This window comes from Anopheles moucheti, chromosome 2, assembly GCF_943734755.1.
Source record: "Anopheles moucheti chromosome 2, idAnoMoucSN_F20_07, whole genome shotgun sequence".
Classification (NCBI taxonomy): domain Eukaryota; kingdom Metazoa; phylum Arthropoda; class Insecta; order Diptera; family Culicidae; genus Anopheles; species Anopheles moucheti.
In genome coordinates, this window is record NC_069140.1 from 91,380,406 (window position 1) to 91,399,630 (window position 19,225).

The 19,225-nt window shown below is 48.0% G+C and overlaps 1 protein-coding gene across 1 annotated transcript in view; it reads right to left on the minus strand.

The window, feature by feature from the left end:
• LOC128306360 (uncharacterized) overlaps positions 1–19,225 on the minus strand; it is an 82,030-nt gene that overhangs the window by 52,633 nt on the left and 10,172 nt on the right. Inside the window, exon 3 of the mRNA XM_053043845.1 lies at positions 1,245–1,541. Within this exon, the coding sequence (XP_052899805.1) occupies positions 1,245–1,541 (297 nt within the window). The remainder of the gene's footprint in view (positions 1–1,244; positions 1,542–19,225) is intronic.

Here is a 19,225-nt window from a genome sequence, read left to right on the forward strand (position 1 = left end):
TATTGTAAACATGGGAGCAGACAAATGAGACATAAATCAGAAGTTCTGAAAAACACCACGTTTTAGACGAACGAACGATAACAGTGATTTTTCGTGCTGCTTCGGCTACGGATTCATCATCATCCACCCCAAACTAATGTGGGTTATCATTCAACGTAACAGCGTCAGCGTCTTAAGACTGGTAAGAAATTAGCTCACAATTATGTCCGTTACTACCCCACCACATCACACCACCCATGCCACACAGGACAGAAAGACATTCTTAAGACATGTGATACCACACAAGATGCCCGAAAGCATGGGGAACGATTTAGATAAAATTTGCATAACTCACTGGTCGGTACGGGTCGTAAATCACACTCGCAAGAAGGGAGTGGACGGATGGATGAATGGGTCAAAAAAGTGGTACCGACTCGGTGCTAAGAATCTCTTGCGCTCTTGCGAGGAAAGATTTGTACGGGCCGGTTAGCTTTGAAAGAACGCCACCACCGCAGACAAACAACTGGGCCGAAATAGAAACAACGGGCTTAATTATTCATCAATGTCCCTTCTGTCAAACCTCTTTTCCCCTGCCGTGCACACCCATATATGCATGGGGAAGATCCAAATGGGATCTTCCGAGGGTTCCTACACCGGTAGCTATAGGTTACGGCTTATCCCCTTAACGCAACACATCCCTTACAGTTACAGAGTTTTACAAAATTGGACAGAGCACGGGCTGTGCAGAAAGGGGAACGCAATCATGGACCTAGGTGGTGCTGGAGGGGCTGGAGGGTAGATTCAACATCCGTCTCATCATCATCGTACTTATTACGAAATGGAAGTCCATCACCTCGCAGGTCATATTCAACGGCCGAGCGTGGAGAGTGTGTGTTTTCACGAGCAAAAGGGTGATTTTACAAAGTACAAAGAGTGGTGTCTTCTTTTACAATCCTCAATGCGGATATCTATGACAAAAAGGTGCGTTGAGAAATGGAACCGGCATTGTAAAGGGAACCGATACGTGAAGAACTCACCAACCCCAGCGAGGGTACTGTTCGTACGCTTAAACGATATCTTAAGAGCTAACTCCATTGTAAGAATTATTTGCGACAAGGAAAATGTCTTGGAAGTATACTTTCGATGTATTCTGCAGTCAACCATGTGGCCTCAATTGTCCGTTTTATGTAAATTTTATCATCACATAACAATATTTAAATGAATTTAGATAACTGGTAATCAAATAATTGCAAACAACTACTTACCTGAGCAAAAGCTGTCGGATGTGAACTCATCATCAACATCCTGACCACCATCGCCATCATCAAGCCGGACATGATCACCTTCCTCGTCCTCGTCATCTTCGAGCAAGTCGTCGTCTATTTCGTCGTCATCATCCTCCTCATCGTCATCGTTATCATCAACTTCATCATCGATTTCTTCATTATCATCATCATTCTTATCTTCCACACCATCCATTTCCAACGGTCGTTCCGCGCGATCACCTCCTAACCGTACGGATGTACTATCGATCGGTAGTTTATTTTGATCCGATTCAACATCTGTGAAGTATAGGAATGACACAATATTAATTTTATTATCTTAAAATCGAATATCAATGGAAACAATAGTGGAACCTGACGCCGATATAGGAGTTGGAACCGATAGTTTCTTGGAGGTTGTTCGAAGACTGTTATGCTGAACTCCTATTTCAAAAGATCTCTGTCAAGGAGAGAGATATCATGCAGAATATTGTACTCGAGATAACTGTATCTTCATGGGTTGAATCCAGTGTATATTACAGAGCTGGTCATATGTCAGAGAGGCGATCAGACGCTTTACACAACAGCCAAGAGGTCAAGATCAATAATGCTTCCTCAGGCATTTTCACGCTGTATCTTAAAATATCCAAACAGATAACAGCACATATAAAGTCGTCCAAATCTTTAGCTATCTTGGTGAGTCTGATTTATCTCGTCCATTTAGAGTCTTACTACGTATGTCTCTATGACCTTTACTTTTCCTCCAAGTATTCGAAGAAACATACTTGGATTTGAAGAAACATCCAACAACTTCAAGAATTCGTCCAGTGATCTCACTATCGTCCAACGATTCCGACAATGCCATGCAGCAGTGAGCCGGTTATGTCATTTTAATGACATCGGCTAATAATACCTTCAACTTCTTTTGGGCCGTCCACATAAAGTAGAATAGAAATTAAGTTGGAGAGATATAGTTGATGTATTAGCATGAAAGTCTCTCCTCAGTTCCTTACTGCAGCAGGGAATGCTAACCACAGACCCAACAAAAAACGTAAAGGACGCCATAAATAACAGTTAATAATGCTTCACAAAACCTCATTGCATTTTCCGAGCTCGTGAAATCTAATAAATATAATAGACCAACACCTCATACGAGCTTGCAACAATCGCATTAACGGGCACTGCAATATCCATTACCTGCACCCGAACGCACCCCGGACGGACACCAATCAATGCACGGGGGGGCAAAAGCTTCATCCCGGGCCGGGAAACCCGCCACTTCGATTAGGAAGCTCGTGAAAAGCCGGAGTGCCAATTCCCCGGGGTAGTTCCTTCAACTCCACCATTGGACACGGTGCAATGCCGTTGGGAGCTGTGGAACTTCCACCACCACCGCACACACACACACTTAATCCACCGGAATCGACATGCAATGATGCTTACTGCCGACAGCTAGCGAGACCGGACCGGATGGGGCCCAGAAGACGAGCACCAGCACACTCGCAATTATATTCAAAAAGTGAACCCCCGTGGGAAATTTATCTTCAGTCGTCTATCCGTCTCCATTTTTCTTATCGATTTTATGTTTTTGGAGCTGGTTGCGGGGGGGTCGGTGGGTGGTAATGATGATTGTGAAGCAGGTCGCCGGGTTGCAAAAATGCAAACACCACCAACAGTGGTCGATGGGTGGCGCAACAGACTGTGGCCCCACGCAAGCAGAATTTGACGATCTGAAATACGCAGATGAACATTTCTTGCAGCTGCTGATCGGAGCATCAAGCAGCCCGGTTTCGTTCCTATGTTCCAGGAGTAGAAACGAGTGGAAAGGAATCGAATGGAATGAAATCTTCTCACCCACCCTCCAGAGCACGCTGGATTGACCCCGAAGGAACAGCCAGGTGACTCGGAAATGACAAGGTTCAAAGTAGGAACTCTGCCAAGATACGGTCGTGAAGGAATAGGAACAACTGTCCCACGGGCATAAGCCAGCAGCCAGCGCCTACTAAGCTCTACTAGCACACTACCTGTGCACGGTGAGACTCGTTATGACCCAGCGGCGGCGTTAGCTAGAGTGCGGCCCGGCTCTTACGACACTTCCCGCACACACACACACACACCTGAGTATGTGTCGGGGTATTTTTTTCGTCTTCTGTTCGTCTTCTTCATTTGAGTCACCTGATACCCCACCGTTCCATCCCATCCGAAACACCCAAATATGCACCCGCCGTTTGCTATCCCCACGCGGGTGTTGCCGGTGTGCTGACCTCGTGACTTTAGAGTGAACTGTCTTCTGGCAAGATGCGAATATAAGGGTGCTTTTTTTTTGCGCCCGCTTCTTTGTACCTCGTCGTCTGAGCCTGAGGGGAACGCGGCCAAGGGGTTCGAGATCACGAGAAAAACTAGAGAAGTGTGTATGCGGCCCTGGTTCAATGGTTCGATTTGACTTTCGTACTCTCAGCGGTGTCGTATAATGCGACGGAAAACTGCCAACTGCCGGTTGGAAGAGATGTGTGTTTCGCGCGCTTTTCGGCGAGAAAGAAGACACCGAACAAGCTGGGAAAAGGCTTACACACGACACAGGCCAAGAAAGTCAGCCCGAAAGTCGGCACCGTCCCAGAACAACCGTTCCGGCCGCTGCCAGGGACGGCGGCGGCTCCCTAACCTACCCGTAGCGTTCAGGGGAGGGACCACATTTTGGAACCAAGGCTCTTCTTGTCGCGCTGAGACACTGTTGAGGCACACATGAAAAAAAAAACGCATCGCCGTGAACCACCATCGGAGCCACCGGGAGTGGAAACAGAAAGAAAAAACATTACGCCACACCACACACAAACATGAGTATTTGCTTACCATTTCTTCGGCATCTCCTGGGGCTTTCCGTATCGTCACGCAAAGGACATTCCCGACAACACGGGGCGGAAAAAAAGAAAGAAGGAAAACCGAGAGCCCCACCGTCAAGTGCGGCTGCCATGAGTGTCCGGGTTTAGTGACAACTGGTTTTGGCAGAGGATTAGGTTTTTTTTGTCCCCTTGATCGGTGGCGGACCCGGATGGCCTCCGATGGGACGGTGGTACGGGAGGTCCCCCTCCCCGGGGTTTGAGGTGTCGGTGTGCGCGCGTGCTGCTTTATAGCACGGAAAAACGATGGCCATCGGTGGAAATGGTGGAAACGAGTCACACACACACCGGACCGGAAAACGGCATCCGCTGCTGGGAGAACCGTACCGGACCGGACCTGCACGGGGCCTGGGAGATATATCGTGAAAGTTCCGAGCTGTGTTTCGGATTTTCAAGCATAAGAAATGGCCACTGGGGAGCACCTCCGAAGTTGAAGGGACTTGAAGGCGAATGACTGGTTTGGTTGTATGTGTGCTGTGTGTGTAAATCCTTAGCAAATAACACACCGAAGCACACACACAGAGTTTTGGGTTCTATTCTTCCGGCAACTGCCAAATGGACAGGAGCGCTGCAAGTGGTCTGTGTGTAAGCTTTCTCCCTCTGTCTCCGGGTTTTGTGTGTGTCCACAACACTCACACACACACACAAAAGAGGCACACACACACATTCATATCTACCACTGGAGAACTGGTACTACACTTCAGGGTGCTTTGGGACCTCTGCTAAGCTTTGAATTGGTGGCCCACTAGCCCTCTCTTTTTCTCCACAACCCACCCGGTACTGGCCCGTCGCAAACCCTGCTGCCCGTTTGTCGAAGAAGTTGGGGACCATTCCCGGGAGGATGCGCATCCATAAAATGAACGAAATGTCGGAACGGAATTACGATCGAAACGACGGTAGAGTACATCGGAGTAACCCAGAGATGGCCCGTTCCCCCTAGGGGGACAAGAAAAAACCCGAAGCACTAAGGAGCAGAACAATGGCACTCCGAGGGGTGGGAGGCAGCAGAGTAGTGTCCTGGTACGGCTGGAGTTATCAAAGCCCCAGCAGGTGGGGTGCCGGCCGACTGGTGGAAGGTGAACAACTCCCGGGAGATTCGCTTATGGCTGGTGAGCCAACACCAAACCCGGCCACAACCGTGGGCCAGGAGGGGGGGGGGGGGGGGGGAATGCAGAGCATTTGGAGAACGTTGGCCGAGGGGGCGAGGGAAAATGCTAGCGGCGAAACTAACATGGCACCAAACCAAAGAGGTTCGGTTACCCAGTAGAGTGCAAAAGATAACGAGATGAGGCATTCGGGGTCGTTTGGGTGTCGGATTGCCAGGGTGTGGACGGGAATCTGTGGACGATTTTTGTTATTCCTCGTTTTTATTTATTCATTTACTCTTTATTTTTACTTCCCCCACAGACTTCCCCGGTGAATATATTCGCTCCAATATCCGCTCGGATGCAAAGTGATGGAACTGGGTCAAATTGATTAGATCCCTGATGCTGCATCACATGATGCTGCAATCGTGTAATGAATGGCAACAAACAAACCATTCCGACCAATTCGCCGGGGGAATGTAACACAGGTGAATTCAATTTTGATTTTTACATCGGAATAATACGCCCCTCACATGCGGACGAATTCTTCCGCGCGTCGTGTGTATGCGCTTTGAATGTCTGGGGAGTTCCTGCGCTGCAAGGTGATATTATTCTAAGCAAAAGGGGCAACTATATTATTCTAGCAACTCTCAGCTAGAAATGGCTCAGGAAAAGGATGTAGATTTTATTGTTCTGTGGGTTATTTTAAATGAAACAAATCTCGCTTCATTGCACCACAAGCACAAGGAGCAACCGTGGGAAAAGGCGAAGAAAATTGCAGATTGAAGATGCAACCAAACTCCGCTATCGTTGCACATTTTCATTCAACACGAGCGGAGTAAAAGAGGTGCCTTTTGCTTAAAAAAAAAATCTTTCCTTCCAAGACAATTCTCAACCGAACGGCAAACAAGTTTCAAGTGAACCGGCTGGCCAGGCTGGCCCACCGCGCGTCGATTGGTCGGTCGAAAAATCTGCTCCAAATCGCAATGAATAAAAAATGACGCTTTCCCGATTTCCCGAGTGCTAAGAAAATTTGCTCCTCGTTAAAGCGAAGATCGGAGCGGGGATGTGGTTTTCGTTCGCCTTATTACGTTGTTGCGTTTTGGAAGCTTACCCTGTTTTTTTTTTTTTTTGTTCAAACAGAACCGAAAGCAACGGGTAAAAATCGGATTGTGCAGCACCCTTCAGTACCGACCGTCGTGTACCGTCTTCCTGGTCGCTATAATAAGAATATCTGATTTCCTTATTTCCGTACGAAAAATGGGGTGCACCACCGGAATGGGCAAAACATTCCGAAACGTCTTTCAACCACCACCACCACCGCTCCCCCCAATAACCGAGACACCGAGACCATTTTTCCGGGTGTTTCTTGTTCTTCCATTGCCTTGCGGTCGAAAAGAAAAGGGTTTTCGATGGCACGGTCCACGAACAGTTCGAAGAGCCCATCGTTGGCGAAGGTGCAGCATAGTGGCTTCATGCAAATGTGACGATCAATTTCGATGCGATCTGGCCAAATCTTGTTAGAAAAGCAAGATATTCGACAATAGCAGGAATGAAAAGCCGTCTGGTTGAGGGACACTCAAAAGATGCATCCAAGTTGTTTGTGTTCACGCTCGCCCAACACCATGACTTAATATTGTGACCCCGTTGCCAGTTTCTTCGGGGCCACAGAATCTCTTATCCCGGAGACGATAGCAAATTGGTTTTCCCACACTCCGTTTCGGGTTGCCCAACGCACCAAAAATATAAGAGATCCCTACTGTTACGAAGAACGCAAAAAAAAACAGGGGAGTCCCATCCACTAGACGCGTACCCCCAAAAGGCCTACTCCAACACCCGGCCAGACGCCGTTCCAATTGGCCGTTTGCACTTCTTGAGCGGGGGCATAGTGCGGGCAGCAAAAGTTCTTCGGCCTTTGGTGCAATTCTTTAATCTCAGATACATGCAATCGATCGTCTAGCTCCCCTGCTACCGGGTGCTGCTGCACGAATTATTTCAGCAATCACTTCTTTTTCCATTGCCCACAAAATCTTGAACTCTCCGGTAGGCAATTCTCCAGACAGTTTCCGTTTTTCCAATCGAAAAGTGTGTGTGTGTGTGGGGGTTTCGGGTTCCGGGGAGTATGAGAGCAGCGCAATTGAAGGTTGGTTCGAATGGTTTCAAAGGGTAACGCGGGCACACTGCAATTGCTACCGATGGGGTGGACTGGGGCCACTGTGGAGGAGTCTAACGTCTCGATTATAGTTCTTAATTCTTAGCATCGTTTAGCTGAAAATTTAATTACTCAAACTTGGGCCTGTTTTATGGACGCATGGACGGATGAGGGTTGCGGCACCAATCCGACCCCAGTGGACTGCTTATGGAGTTGGAAAAACTTTGGGACTTTTGTGGACCGTCTTCGGAGCCGTTCACCGAGCCCGGCCACATCTTCTTTCAATTGTGGAAAATCTGGTGTATTTTTTTTGCAGAAGACACTGGGCTTCGCTTACAGATGGACAATGCATTTGCCCTCAACCCAATAGCGGTTTGTTAAACGAACGAACAAGTGTTCTGGGTGAATTGAGAGTGCATATTTTGTGCGTCTACGAGGAACTATTTCAATACTCTTAGTACATATGCTTTAACGAGGAACTCTTCAGATAAACTAATCCTTGAGATTTGGAGCTGGTTCATGAGGAGGTCTGTCGCGTAATATTGATTATTCGATTAGAATTAGATCTTCATTTCTCATTACTGGATATTACTGCTAATATCCCGATTCGAACGTGGAATAGTAATCAAGAGAAATAGTAGAGCGATTGAGAAAAAAACCCTCCAGAAACGAAGTGTATACAGCTTCAGCGCTGTTGAAGCACTCAAAACAGTGAAGACTGTTAAGGGGCCAGGCTATTTCGTGTAAAAAATTCTAGAAATCTTAAGTTGTTGTTTAATAAAGCGTTTCGTATTTCGCTTGTATGCAAAAAGAGATGTTATTGAAGGTGACCTCTGTGATAGACCGATCTTCGTTCACGAGTATACCCATTCTCACCACGAATTCTGCCAAGCCCGTTGGCAGAATCAATGGGATATAGATGATCTCAGGAGATTTTATTACTCGATTTCACCAAACATCTCCTTACGACCCTGGTTTGACGGGCTCTCTGAAGGTAGAGCTTTCATCTGCATGATGTCAAGGCGGCTCTTGTCTAATCCTTTTGCATTGAGCGCTCACCTTCAGCGTATAAACCTGGCTCCAAGGAAGGTTTGCGTTTGCGATACAGGCTATCAAGACATAGACCATCTTCTGTGGTCTTGTATAGATTTCGCCAAGACCAGAAGCTCAGGGAACCGAGTGGGAAATGTCTACTAACGAATCAAATGTTTGTAAACCTTGGTCGAAACTTCGCTCAATGGCATAGTCCGTAATACATTAAATAAAAATAAAAAACAAAGTGCATCACAGAACCATATACCAAATCGTTTATGAATTCGTCATTCTAGTATTCGAAACAACACTACCTTATTCGCATATTTTTATTGGTGATTGGAGATCACCTACTAGGGGGGGCCCATGGAATGCTGGTAGCGGCGCCGGTCTTTACAAGAACGATCCGGACCAATCTCCCGTAACAAGGAATTCTACTATCCGGTTATCTGGCTACGTGATAAAATGTAAGTAATAGTCTAATATGCCAGAAACGGTAGGTAGATGACCTAGTAGAGGTCGTTACGCTAAGAAGACAGATAGAGAGATCACCTACCATTATTACACATTAGTGTGTCAAACACATCCCGTCCTACCTCCTACCTAAACACAAACGTCCTACCTTCTCTGAGACGTTTTTGTGTAAGTAAATTAAGTTCCTCAATTTGCATGAAGTTGAAACAACAGGAATGAAGAGTTGGAACAATATGAAAGATACTTCAACAGAAATACCTACTCTGCTGATGACTCCTTTATTTACAACTCGATATTAATAGTCTATTGTGGAGCTACTCGGTGGTGTAGTGTCAAGATCTTCACATGACAGGACTGCAGATAGTTCTTCTATAGACAAGAATGGTTGCCAGTTCTGATTGCATCAGAATAGCCAATGATATGAGTTCAAAGACTATCAGGAACTCAGTAACTTTCGGGAACTTCAGGGTTCAGGAACTATCTCTCTGGTAGTTCTTATTCTAGTCTTGTGAATAAGCTAAGGTCCTTTGATCCACCACACTTTCATGATTTTGGCGTACCGAACTTCCAAAGTGCCACAACACTTATAGGTTAAATTTATTTACTTTAACTCACATCATAATTTGCATTAAGTTCAATAACATTCATCAGCAATAATAACCCACCTACGGAAGGAATCATTCCGCAACAAACAAATTTCCCAAACTTTCGCACTACAAACCAATGGGCACCCGCCGGCGGGAGTATTCTCGATAATAGTGAAAAGTGGCAGCAAACGGCCAAAACAAAACAGTAACGACGCAAAACGGAAATTACACAGATGGTGCTCGCACGGGATGGCGGCGGCATCCAGTAGCTTCATTTGCCTTCAGGATGTTGCGTCCCTGGTCAATTGACGCGCAGTGGACCACATTTTCGGCCAAATTCCCACATCCTATCTGTCTCTGTCCCTCGCAGTATGTCGCTCTCCTGGTGGTGTTTTTTCTCCTAAATGGCTCGTTCGCCCTCTCTTTATTTCTCCCGTTTTTATCATTGTTTCCAAACAAATCCGCGAACCAATTGTGAACAATGAATAAGGACGAGAAGCGCCAGAGCAGTACGAGCGGGGAGGGGAAGGAAGCGACGGTTGCTTCATTTTAGATATTTATGCACAAATAGGATCCTCCAACCCCGGGGGAGAAATATGGCAAAAGCGCGCAAAGGCCAACCAGCCAGCCAGTCGAGAGAACCCGGCGACCGCGCACCACGGTACCGGACCGGAAACCGGGTGGGCTCCAAATACACCCGGACCGGCGTCGACAAAACGACAACCACATGAATGCTAATTAGTGGCAATTGCTTTTTACATATATTAATATCAGAATATATATTTATTTGATCCCGCGAGGATCGACCGCCGGCTCATTGCTGTGCTGCTTGCGACACCGAGAAATTCCAACCGGACCCGGGGTGCTGGTTTCGTTCACCGCCCCGTGTACCGGTACTTCCGGTAGCGTGCTTCCATCCGTGCGTATACGACACTCGCGGGAAACGGACAGCCAACCAGACAGCAAAACGGAAAGTTAGCGAAAAAGCGCAACGCAGCCAATGGACGAGAAAGCGAGTGACAGAGTGTGTGAAAGAGAGAGAGAGAAAGAAAGAGAGACACACACACACGGGGTCACCACCGGCAATATGGTGGGAAATGTGTATGAAAAGGGAATATGAGATCCTGTGGGATGCTGCAAGGGATGGCAGAACGCAATCCATTTACACCGGTGTGAGCACTCTCACCGCTGGCCTGTGCAACGTTGCTAGGGCCAAGTTCTGGAGAGAAAATGGTTCATCAGAGCAACATCTTTCATGTGGTAAGGGCCAACTGTTCATTTGGATGTCATTTTTATCCTGCTTCGTGCTGCTTTTACTATTTGTTTACGTCTCGAAAGGGGGATTCCCGCTCTCTAAAGCGCTCATTATCAGCTGATTTATTGCTGATCATGAGGGCATTTTTTTATGTTTGTTAAAGAGAAGTACAACATCACATAAAATGTCCCAAAATTATTCTTTCAAAAACTTGAATAATAATGTCATTTAACAATTAGACAATAATATAATATATTCTTCAAGTTTTAATATTATTAAGTTTTAATATTTATTATTTAATATTATTAGAGATCTAATTGATTGCGCGATAAACAACCTATAGGCCAACACTTAACGCATAACACCTATGCAAAGTGTCATCTTTCAACACTATTCCCCTCGGAGAGGGGTTACAAAACAACAGAACGTCAATGACTTTGCACCGTTTAAATCCAATAAACCATACCGGCGCGCGTCACATTCACACAACTGCAAAACGCGACATGATGGTCGAAAACTTCCGTCCCACACCGTCCGAGTGGTGTGAATACCTCACCGCCATCACAAATGACCCTTGCGAGACCGAGGAACAAGCACGGCACAGTCCGCGGTGTTTTGTGTGCGTGCACAGCACCAGAGGGCACCACGCAACACTACTACAGCACGCCGCGACCGACCTAAAAACGGCCTAAACACCCGGCGCAGCGATACTAACACATTGATTAGGGAATTTGCACGGATGCGGATGCGGATGTTGATTCGCCGCTGGGTTTGCCGGATATTTGCCGCGCATAACAAACACATTAACCGCGGGGATACGCAAAACAAAATGCATGTACACACAGACACACACCGGGCAACATTATCCTGGTGCCGAATAGTAAGTGGCAGCGCACGGTGTTCCCAACAGCTAGTCCCCACTGCTACGCCAACAATAACACCGTGTACTTGTGCATTTAGTGCCTGTGAGCCTAAGCGCTAAGCCCGCTGGGAACATCATCAACCACTACCGACCGGGGTAACCGGGACCAGATGCAGGCCAATGCAACACCCGCGGACAAGGTGACGGTTGTTGCATAAATAATTATCGCATCCTTCGCACCCACTCACAATTGCGGACATGTGTGCGGTGGACTTCGGCGGGCACAGAGAAGAAGAGGGCGAGGTGAGGTGACATTCCAATTCCCAACGCTCCAATCGACAATGAATTGCACTTTTCTTCGTCTGTGGAGATCCACCGTGATGGACAGGAATGGACAGCATCGGCACTGTTTTAGGGAAGCTGCAGCAAACGGTGGCCGGTGGAGGAGGGTCCTAACGGATACAAATGTTGCGACCATTTTCTCACAACTGGATGCGAGTCCTGGAGGTTGAGGGTTGGTGCAAAAGTAGCCAAACAACAGGCAACTGAAACTTATTTTATTACCAACAGCACCCAAGCTGACAAGAGGCCTGACTGTCGCAATATAATTGGATGTCCATCCCCAACCAAACAAACGGATTCAGAGATACAGAGAATTGTAAACATTGAAGTTATATCTCCTAAAGGTAGACTTATAATCCATAGACATACATTATATTAAGGTTAACTAGCGGTAGCAAGAGATATAAGCACTTTGAAATAGAAAAAAATGCAAGAATATAATGCCAATTTTAACCCCTATTAGTGCCTGATGATGAAGAAACCCGTCCAGTCCAATAAGGTCCTAAACCACCAGAGTACATTATAAAAAATGTATGTCCACCGGCAAGTGGAAATTTAGTGGAACTAATTGAGCGGTATAGAACAAGCAAGCGGTTGGGATACTGGCTATTGGTCCACATTTCGTGCCACAACTAGTTGCGCCCGCCGTAAGTAGACATATAGCAGCAAGCATCTCACAGCTAGTCCGCTGTGACGATGACCAATTTGAGCTCTATAACTTAGCTCACGGTTAGCCCACATGAACATAGGGAAAATAGGCAAAAACCCCGCAACCAAACAAAAAAAAAACGGAACATCCGTCGAGTTCACTCATATATTCATAAACTCTGGTCCCTCTAGAAATCCTCGACCTACTGCAGCCCGTATCCCCAAAAACCCTCCCGCCCTCTGCCGGAAAGCGGTGGAATTAGTTGCAACACGACGACGACGGTGGGTTAACAGCAGCAGCAACAACAACCGCGACAACGGCCAGCACACAAAGTGTGTAATAATAACAACCTTTGCTACTGATTCGGTTCCACGACCACGGCAACGACCAGCGGGTTTTTGCGTTGGCCGGGATATTCCCGGAAGAGTTAGCGAAAAATCTCCCGCCACCATCCCAAGCCAGAGCCTAGAACCCACCGAGCTAACCGAGTTCCGTACTCTAAATTGCTTATACTTGTATATACCCCCGCACGGGCAGGACTAGCCCAGACCAGAAGTCGGGATATGGCGGAGATGCTGTCTCTCATCAACTCATACCCTGCTGCCACTGTCAAGTCCCACCGGGACGTACCCCGTTGTATCCTAACTCGACCGTCGACCGTACTACTACCATGGCGCGGACTTAACCGACCATTGCTGGCAAAAATAGTGCGGTGGAATAATATAAGCCTACCGGAGAATTATGTATATTTCTATATCGAGAAAAAAAAGGGTCGCCTCAGCGCGGCCGACTTCCCACCGCTGCCTCTGGGGCGTCGTGTCCTTGTTGTCACCACGAGGGATGGGATGAAAACTCGACGGATCGACGTAGGTGTGCTGCTATCGTCGACGACACCGTCATCAGCAGCGCTTGCTCGTTGGACAAGTTGTGCAGTTCCCCGGACAATCCTCACAACACGGCGCAATCGAGAGCGTTACGATGGTTTGGATGGTTCTGACAAGTAGAAGGGAAGGACCCACACACTATCAAAGCGGCACCATCATCCTTTACCACCACAGGAGCGCGCAGGATGGGATGGAAAAGATTTCTAACAGGCCGTATACACCGTGCCTGCGTGTGTCTGTCCCGTGAGGAAATCTCGCGAGACTTTGCTAATCAGAATTCGTTCGTTCCACTGTATCGGAAACCAGCTGCACACGGAAGCCGCTCACGATGGCAACGAGCCACTCCACTTTCCAGGAATAAAGCTTATGCGGATGCTCACCTTCAGGCTGACGCACAGACAGACGCACATTGCGGTGGTAGGCGAAAAGATGGAGGCAATTCAACCAGGTACCGAACCATTAGTCACTATCGAAAGCCTCCTCGAAACTACCTCGAAGATTCCGGTGCTCCGGTACCGTGGCGGCGATGAGTCGACCGAGAAGCGAGAAGGATGCGAATGCGAGTTGCCCCAAAGGACCCCCGTAGGAACCTGGTAATGATGGTCACGAAAGTCAATTACAACATTGAATGTCTGGCAACTGCAATTCGTTTCCCGGCTAGACCCAGCTAGACCACAACCCGGAGGGTGACAGCCCAGCCAGCATTTTGGATGGCTTTGATTTGCCGTGCTTTTATTCCCACGGGGGCGGCCACGGCGTACGGGTTTGAATCCTTCCTGGATGTTGCCGGGAATACGTGGAATCATCCGGTTCTGGAGGAACCAACCAACCTTCAGTATTCATTCATTACACACATTTATCACCGCCATCACCTGAACGGGCGGTGGAGTCAAATTTCTTCGCTTCGTAGCACCGCATGACCTGTACTACCCCAAGCGCGTTCCGATCTTCGCGACAACCCCAATATGGAGCCCAGTGAATGACAAACGAACTTATACAAATACACACACCTTCTGACACGGTGGCACGCTCTCCATTTGCACTTTGCCAGTAACGCCGTATGCAAAGACCTGTCAAAGTAGATTTATTTTTGACTGCTCCGAATGATCTGGCAGCCACGCCAGGACTGTCTATGTCTACAAACGCGAGAAAGCGATAGCGTGTACACCTGTACACGGGTGAGATGTCTCCAGCATATTACCCTTCAAGATGTTTTGCTCTATTTCCCCTGTCAGTTGGTCGGAGAGTCGCACGACAGCTTCTAGTCTCTGGAGATCCCGAGTCCGGGATCCCGGCTACCCTTGTCCGGGGGATGCAGGAGCTTGGAAATTTGGCCCGCAAAAATATGGAAAATATGCTCACCTACTATCAAATCGAATCCACCTGCAGCAACCTGTATGTGAAGATTTCGAATCCACACGGCCACACACAACTACATTTGCATGTCGCGTGCTAACGTGTCGTTTACATGTAAAATAAGAATCTGCTACCAGTTGACTAGTGACTTGTTTTTTCTCTATTGCTCTCTTCTTTTATCCACCATTTCGCACGGGTTTTCGATGGGGAACCCGACTAGAATGACAGCATCAAACAGAGCAACAAAACCTTGCAAAAAGCTCGGGAGCATCAAATGGGACACGGCTGCCACACCAGAACCCAATGCTCCGACGAGTCATCTCCCGAAAAACTCAAACCAATATTGACATCCCCAAAAGATTGGCGAGCTTCGACGGTCGCGCAAAAACAAAGCAAGAGAAAAAAAACCTGCGCAATGTATGAAGACTAAAATAACAATCTGCTGGGAATTCCTGCGGGACCCTGATGGGACCGTAGAAAAGCAGGAATAGGAGGCGAACATAAGCAGTCCAACAGAGCCGGTTGGACCGGTGTCGAACGAGGGGCGGCTTGGAAACATGGATGAAAAAGTAAACAACATTACCCCCGGAAGGCCCCCGGAAGACTCTAAGACTATCGCAACCTTTGCGAGGGGCCATGCGAGGGAAAAATCCTTTGGCAAGCTGACGGGGTACGGTGAGAATTCACCAAGTCTTAGCGCAATAGAGTAGCGAAAGAAAAGAGAAAAATCCATTCCAGCATTCCCAGCTCCTCGTGGAGGAGATTCTCCTATTTTTTCCCACATCCAATTCACTCCCCCGGAATCCTTTTCGGTGTCCTGTTGGTGTGTGCTTTTTTTTGCTTGTTGATGTCTATATGTGCGAGAAAGAAACCCTGAGTGACACCGGTGGGACCGTGGAACCGTCTTTTTGGAGTCAAAGTTAATCAGTCGGACGGACGGTAGAGTGGGCCCGGTGGTGGTGGCTTCCTTACTGTGGCGGGGCTGAACAACGCCGTCATACCGTCCGACACACGCCCGTGGTAACTGCCAACACAACTTGGACCTGAATCGCGGCAAACATCATGGCAAGTAGGTGCAAAAATTCAAAACTATCAACCGCTCTTTGCAGTTGACAAGTAAGCACCTTCGCACGGCGCACATACACGTGTCCCATATCGCGCCCGGATCCATCGATCGGTGGCGCAGCCCTTTTCCATCCCGTGGGAGCAGTCAGGCTGCGAAGTTTCTTGCAGCCGGCATGAGAATCTATGAACGGTTGGGAACGATGACAACGACAATCCAGGACTTTTACACCCCGGTTTTACCTTACCAAGCTGACAACACAGAATGGGACCTAGCGTGGGGAAGGCAGTTATGCTTAAAACTTCAAAACCTCACACACACACAGCATGAAGTGTCGAAAGGGGGGATCAACCTGATGCTAGTGCTAGTGGTTGGATATAGTGGACAAGTTTCTTTAAATACTATTCTTCGGGGCCGACAGATCGTTCCATATGTCGGCAGCAACAATAAACTAATATTCAAAGTTCAGTCACAGTCACGGTGCCAACTTCAATGCCGGGCATCAACGAAGTTACCAGGTTGCAGGTGCGCTCCTCCGTTGCATCCACACAATTCCTTGCAGGATCTTTGCAAAATGTCATCGAAAGAACAGAGTTTTCCCATATTAAAATACATCTCGCTCGACCTCACCGCCGGGGAATAATTCGTTCCGGAACGAAGGTAACAAATCCACCGAGACTAAGACGGATCTTAAGACTTCCATCTTGCAGCCGCTGAAATGATTCCACCAGGAAAACGGACATCCACTTTGCCGGTGCTCGTGATGGTCGACAGCATGTCACTGTCGATAAAACTATCCATTGTTTTCAGGACGTCTCAATACTACTCCTAAGCACCGTGGCCCACTTGCCGGTACACCGCACCACCATCCCGTGTCCCGGTTGACCTCCCTCCCCCGCACGTACAAACCCAGCGAGGACACACACCCGCGGGAATTCCTTCTGTCAGGTTAAACGAAAGAAGACCAACGAAGTTCGCTTGGGGGATCAAATTAAGCACGCTCGTCGAAAGACGACGAACGTTTGCTTACGCTTTTCGCGTGCATGTTGACATCTCAGGTACGGAACGGTTGGCCGGATGGCCACAGCCCCGAACGGGACCGCACGGGATCGTGGTTGTGGAAGGTTTGCGTTTCAACGAGAGATATTCGACGCTGAATGCAAAATATTCCGCCTCACAAGCAGTACGCAAATGCGCCGGCCCCAGGACGAATCTTCAACGACGTTTGGGCTGGCAATGGGTACTCCCCGGGGACATACCGAGACGTCGTAGCGATAATTGCAAAACCAACTCCCTACTATCCCAACCGAACGGCTCTCCCCCATACATCCATGTTTGACAGTCGTCATCGCCATCATGCGCTCATCATCGTCATCCCGTGCTGGTTCACTAACATCAGCATGGTATTGCTCGTGTGCTGGGTGTCTTCTTGGAATGGCTTACTGCTAGGTACGGACATACCCACATGCACACACTCCTAACGTCCAACTCTGATGGGAATTGTCCTTCGGGAGTGTTCTTGTTTTACGATCGGTTGAGAAATTGTAATGGAAAATACGGATGATTCCTGCGTTTTGCTGGACTCCATCGTTTAATAAGAACTTTATATTATCTGTGAGTCTTATAAGTAAAATAGAAGTTATTAGTGCTACACAAGTATCTTACAAGTTGTAGCTTTGAAATCATGAATGAATTTCCCAGCGAGAGGCAATGTAATTCGCACCATGCTATTATGATATTATGCTCACTGACGAACCATCATGTGACCCCACCAACCCGCATGATCATCAAACTTTCCATGCCCATAGATATATTCATCTGCTTCACAGATCTTCAGCATTCCCCAAAGGCCCAGAAGAAAACCATCAGTTCATCCAGCATCGAACGAAACAGACGAAATGGACCTTCATTTCCATCTTGGTGTATTTTTTTTTTCGCCTTTTGTATCCCTTCCTCCCCTCCACACTTTCCGGCACTGCCGCATCACTCCCAGCGGTATTCCGGTGCCCGGACAATATGTTCACTGGGCAAACCGGCCAGCCGAAGCAGGACGCAAGACAGCATGCCACTCAGCACACGAAAAAACGATCCACCCGGACACCGGTGTATGGCCGTGTCTAGAAAATGAAAATCTGGCCCCACAGAACTGCCCCCGATGTAACGGAGATGGATAATATGTTCTGGCCTCTGGTGTGCCGGGCAAAATTGAGGGAACCACCGGGCAGGGAGGCAAAGAAAATACGCCTCCGATGAAGGAAAAGTTCCGGATTCCCAAGGGGATTTTCCGTAGCGAGAACCAAATGGCAAGTTGGGGGGAGAGGGGGGTGGCGGCCCGCACGGGTACGCACTCTCGGGACCGATGAGCTCCACAAGGAAATGAGTTACGAACGACGCAAAACGAAACGAAGCACAAACGTATCGGCAGCAAAGCGTTCGGCACGGTACGGGGCCACCCCAACCGGGGGCGAAAAACTAACGAACGGAAAGCCCCCACAGCAGCTTCCCGCTATCGCTATCGCTTTTCATCGCTGCATCCTTGTCCGAAAACCGGGCTACCGTGTTTACGTTCCCTTTCTGGCACAAGATTATGTTGCCTGTCGGTATCATTTCGAGATGAACTACGAAACACACTAAGCCCCAAGGACTCCAACAAGTACGAATACCGACCACCCGAGGATCACACTCGCACACCGGTGGGACGGGACGGGACGGGTGAATGAGCGCGGAAGCGAAAGCTGAATGGCACTGGGAAAATGTATTACTGCGGTAACTCCCGGCGGAGTTACTCTCCTAAATGAGAGTTTCACAAACAACCAAAGCAAAGTTTTTCCACTTCGTCCCATTTTGGAGCTACGGCCACCACATGCTTCCACGTGCTATAGGAGCATCCATGCCGTTCCGATGTTCCGATGTGCCGATCGGATGGTGCGGTGGTCTCGTGATACTCGTTTCTCGGTGGAAAAAGAACACAACACTATCGCAGTGCAATGTTCCGTTTTCCCTGCAACCGCCCGGGCACTGGGTAACATTATCTCATGCCTTCTCATTTTTCGCCTGCGCGGGATCATCAGTTCTTTTTTTTATCATCATATTTCTTCTATCCGTCTCTTCCGCCCCGGTATTCACTTGGCAATTTGTCTTTTTTAATCAGTTCATCTTAGAAATGCGGGGCGCATGCATCCATAATTTAGTATGTTGATACTTCCAATATCCAATACTCAGCATGAAGCAGCAAAACAGTGCTGGCTTAATGCAATCATTTGCGTGGAGTAATTGATCAATTCGTCTAAAAATAAAAAAAAATCATTAAACAAGTTTTTGCTCCCTAGGAGGATGTGTCCTGAGT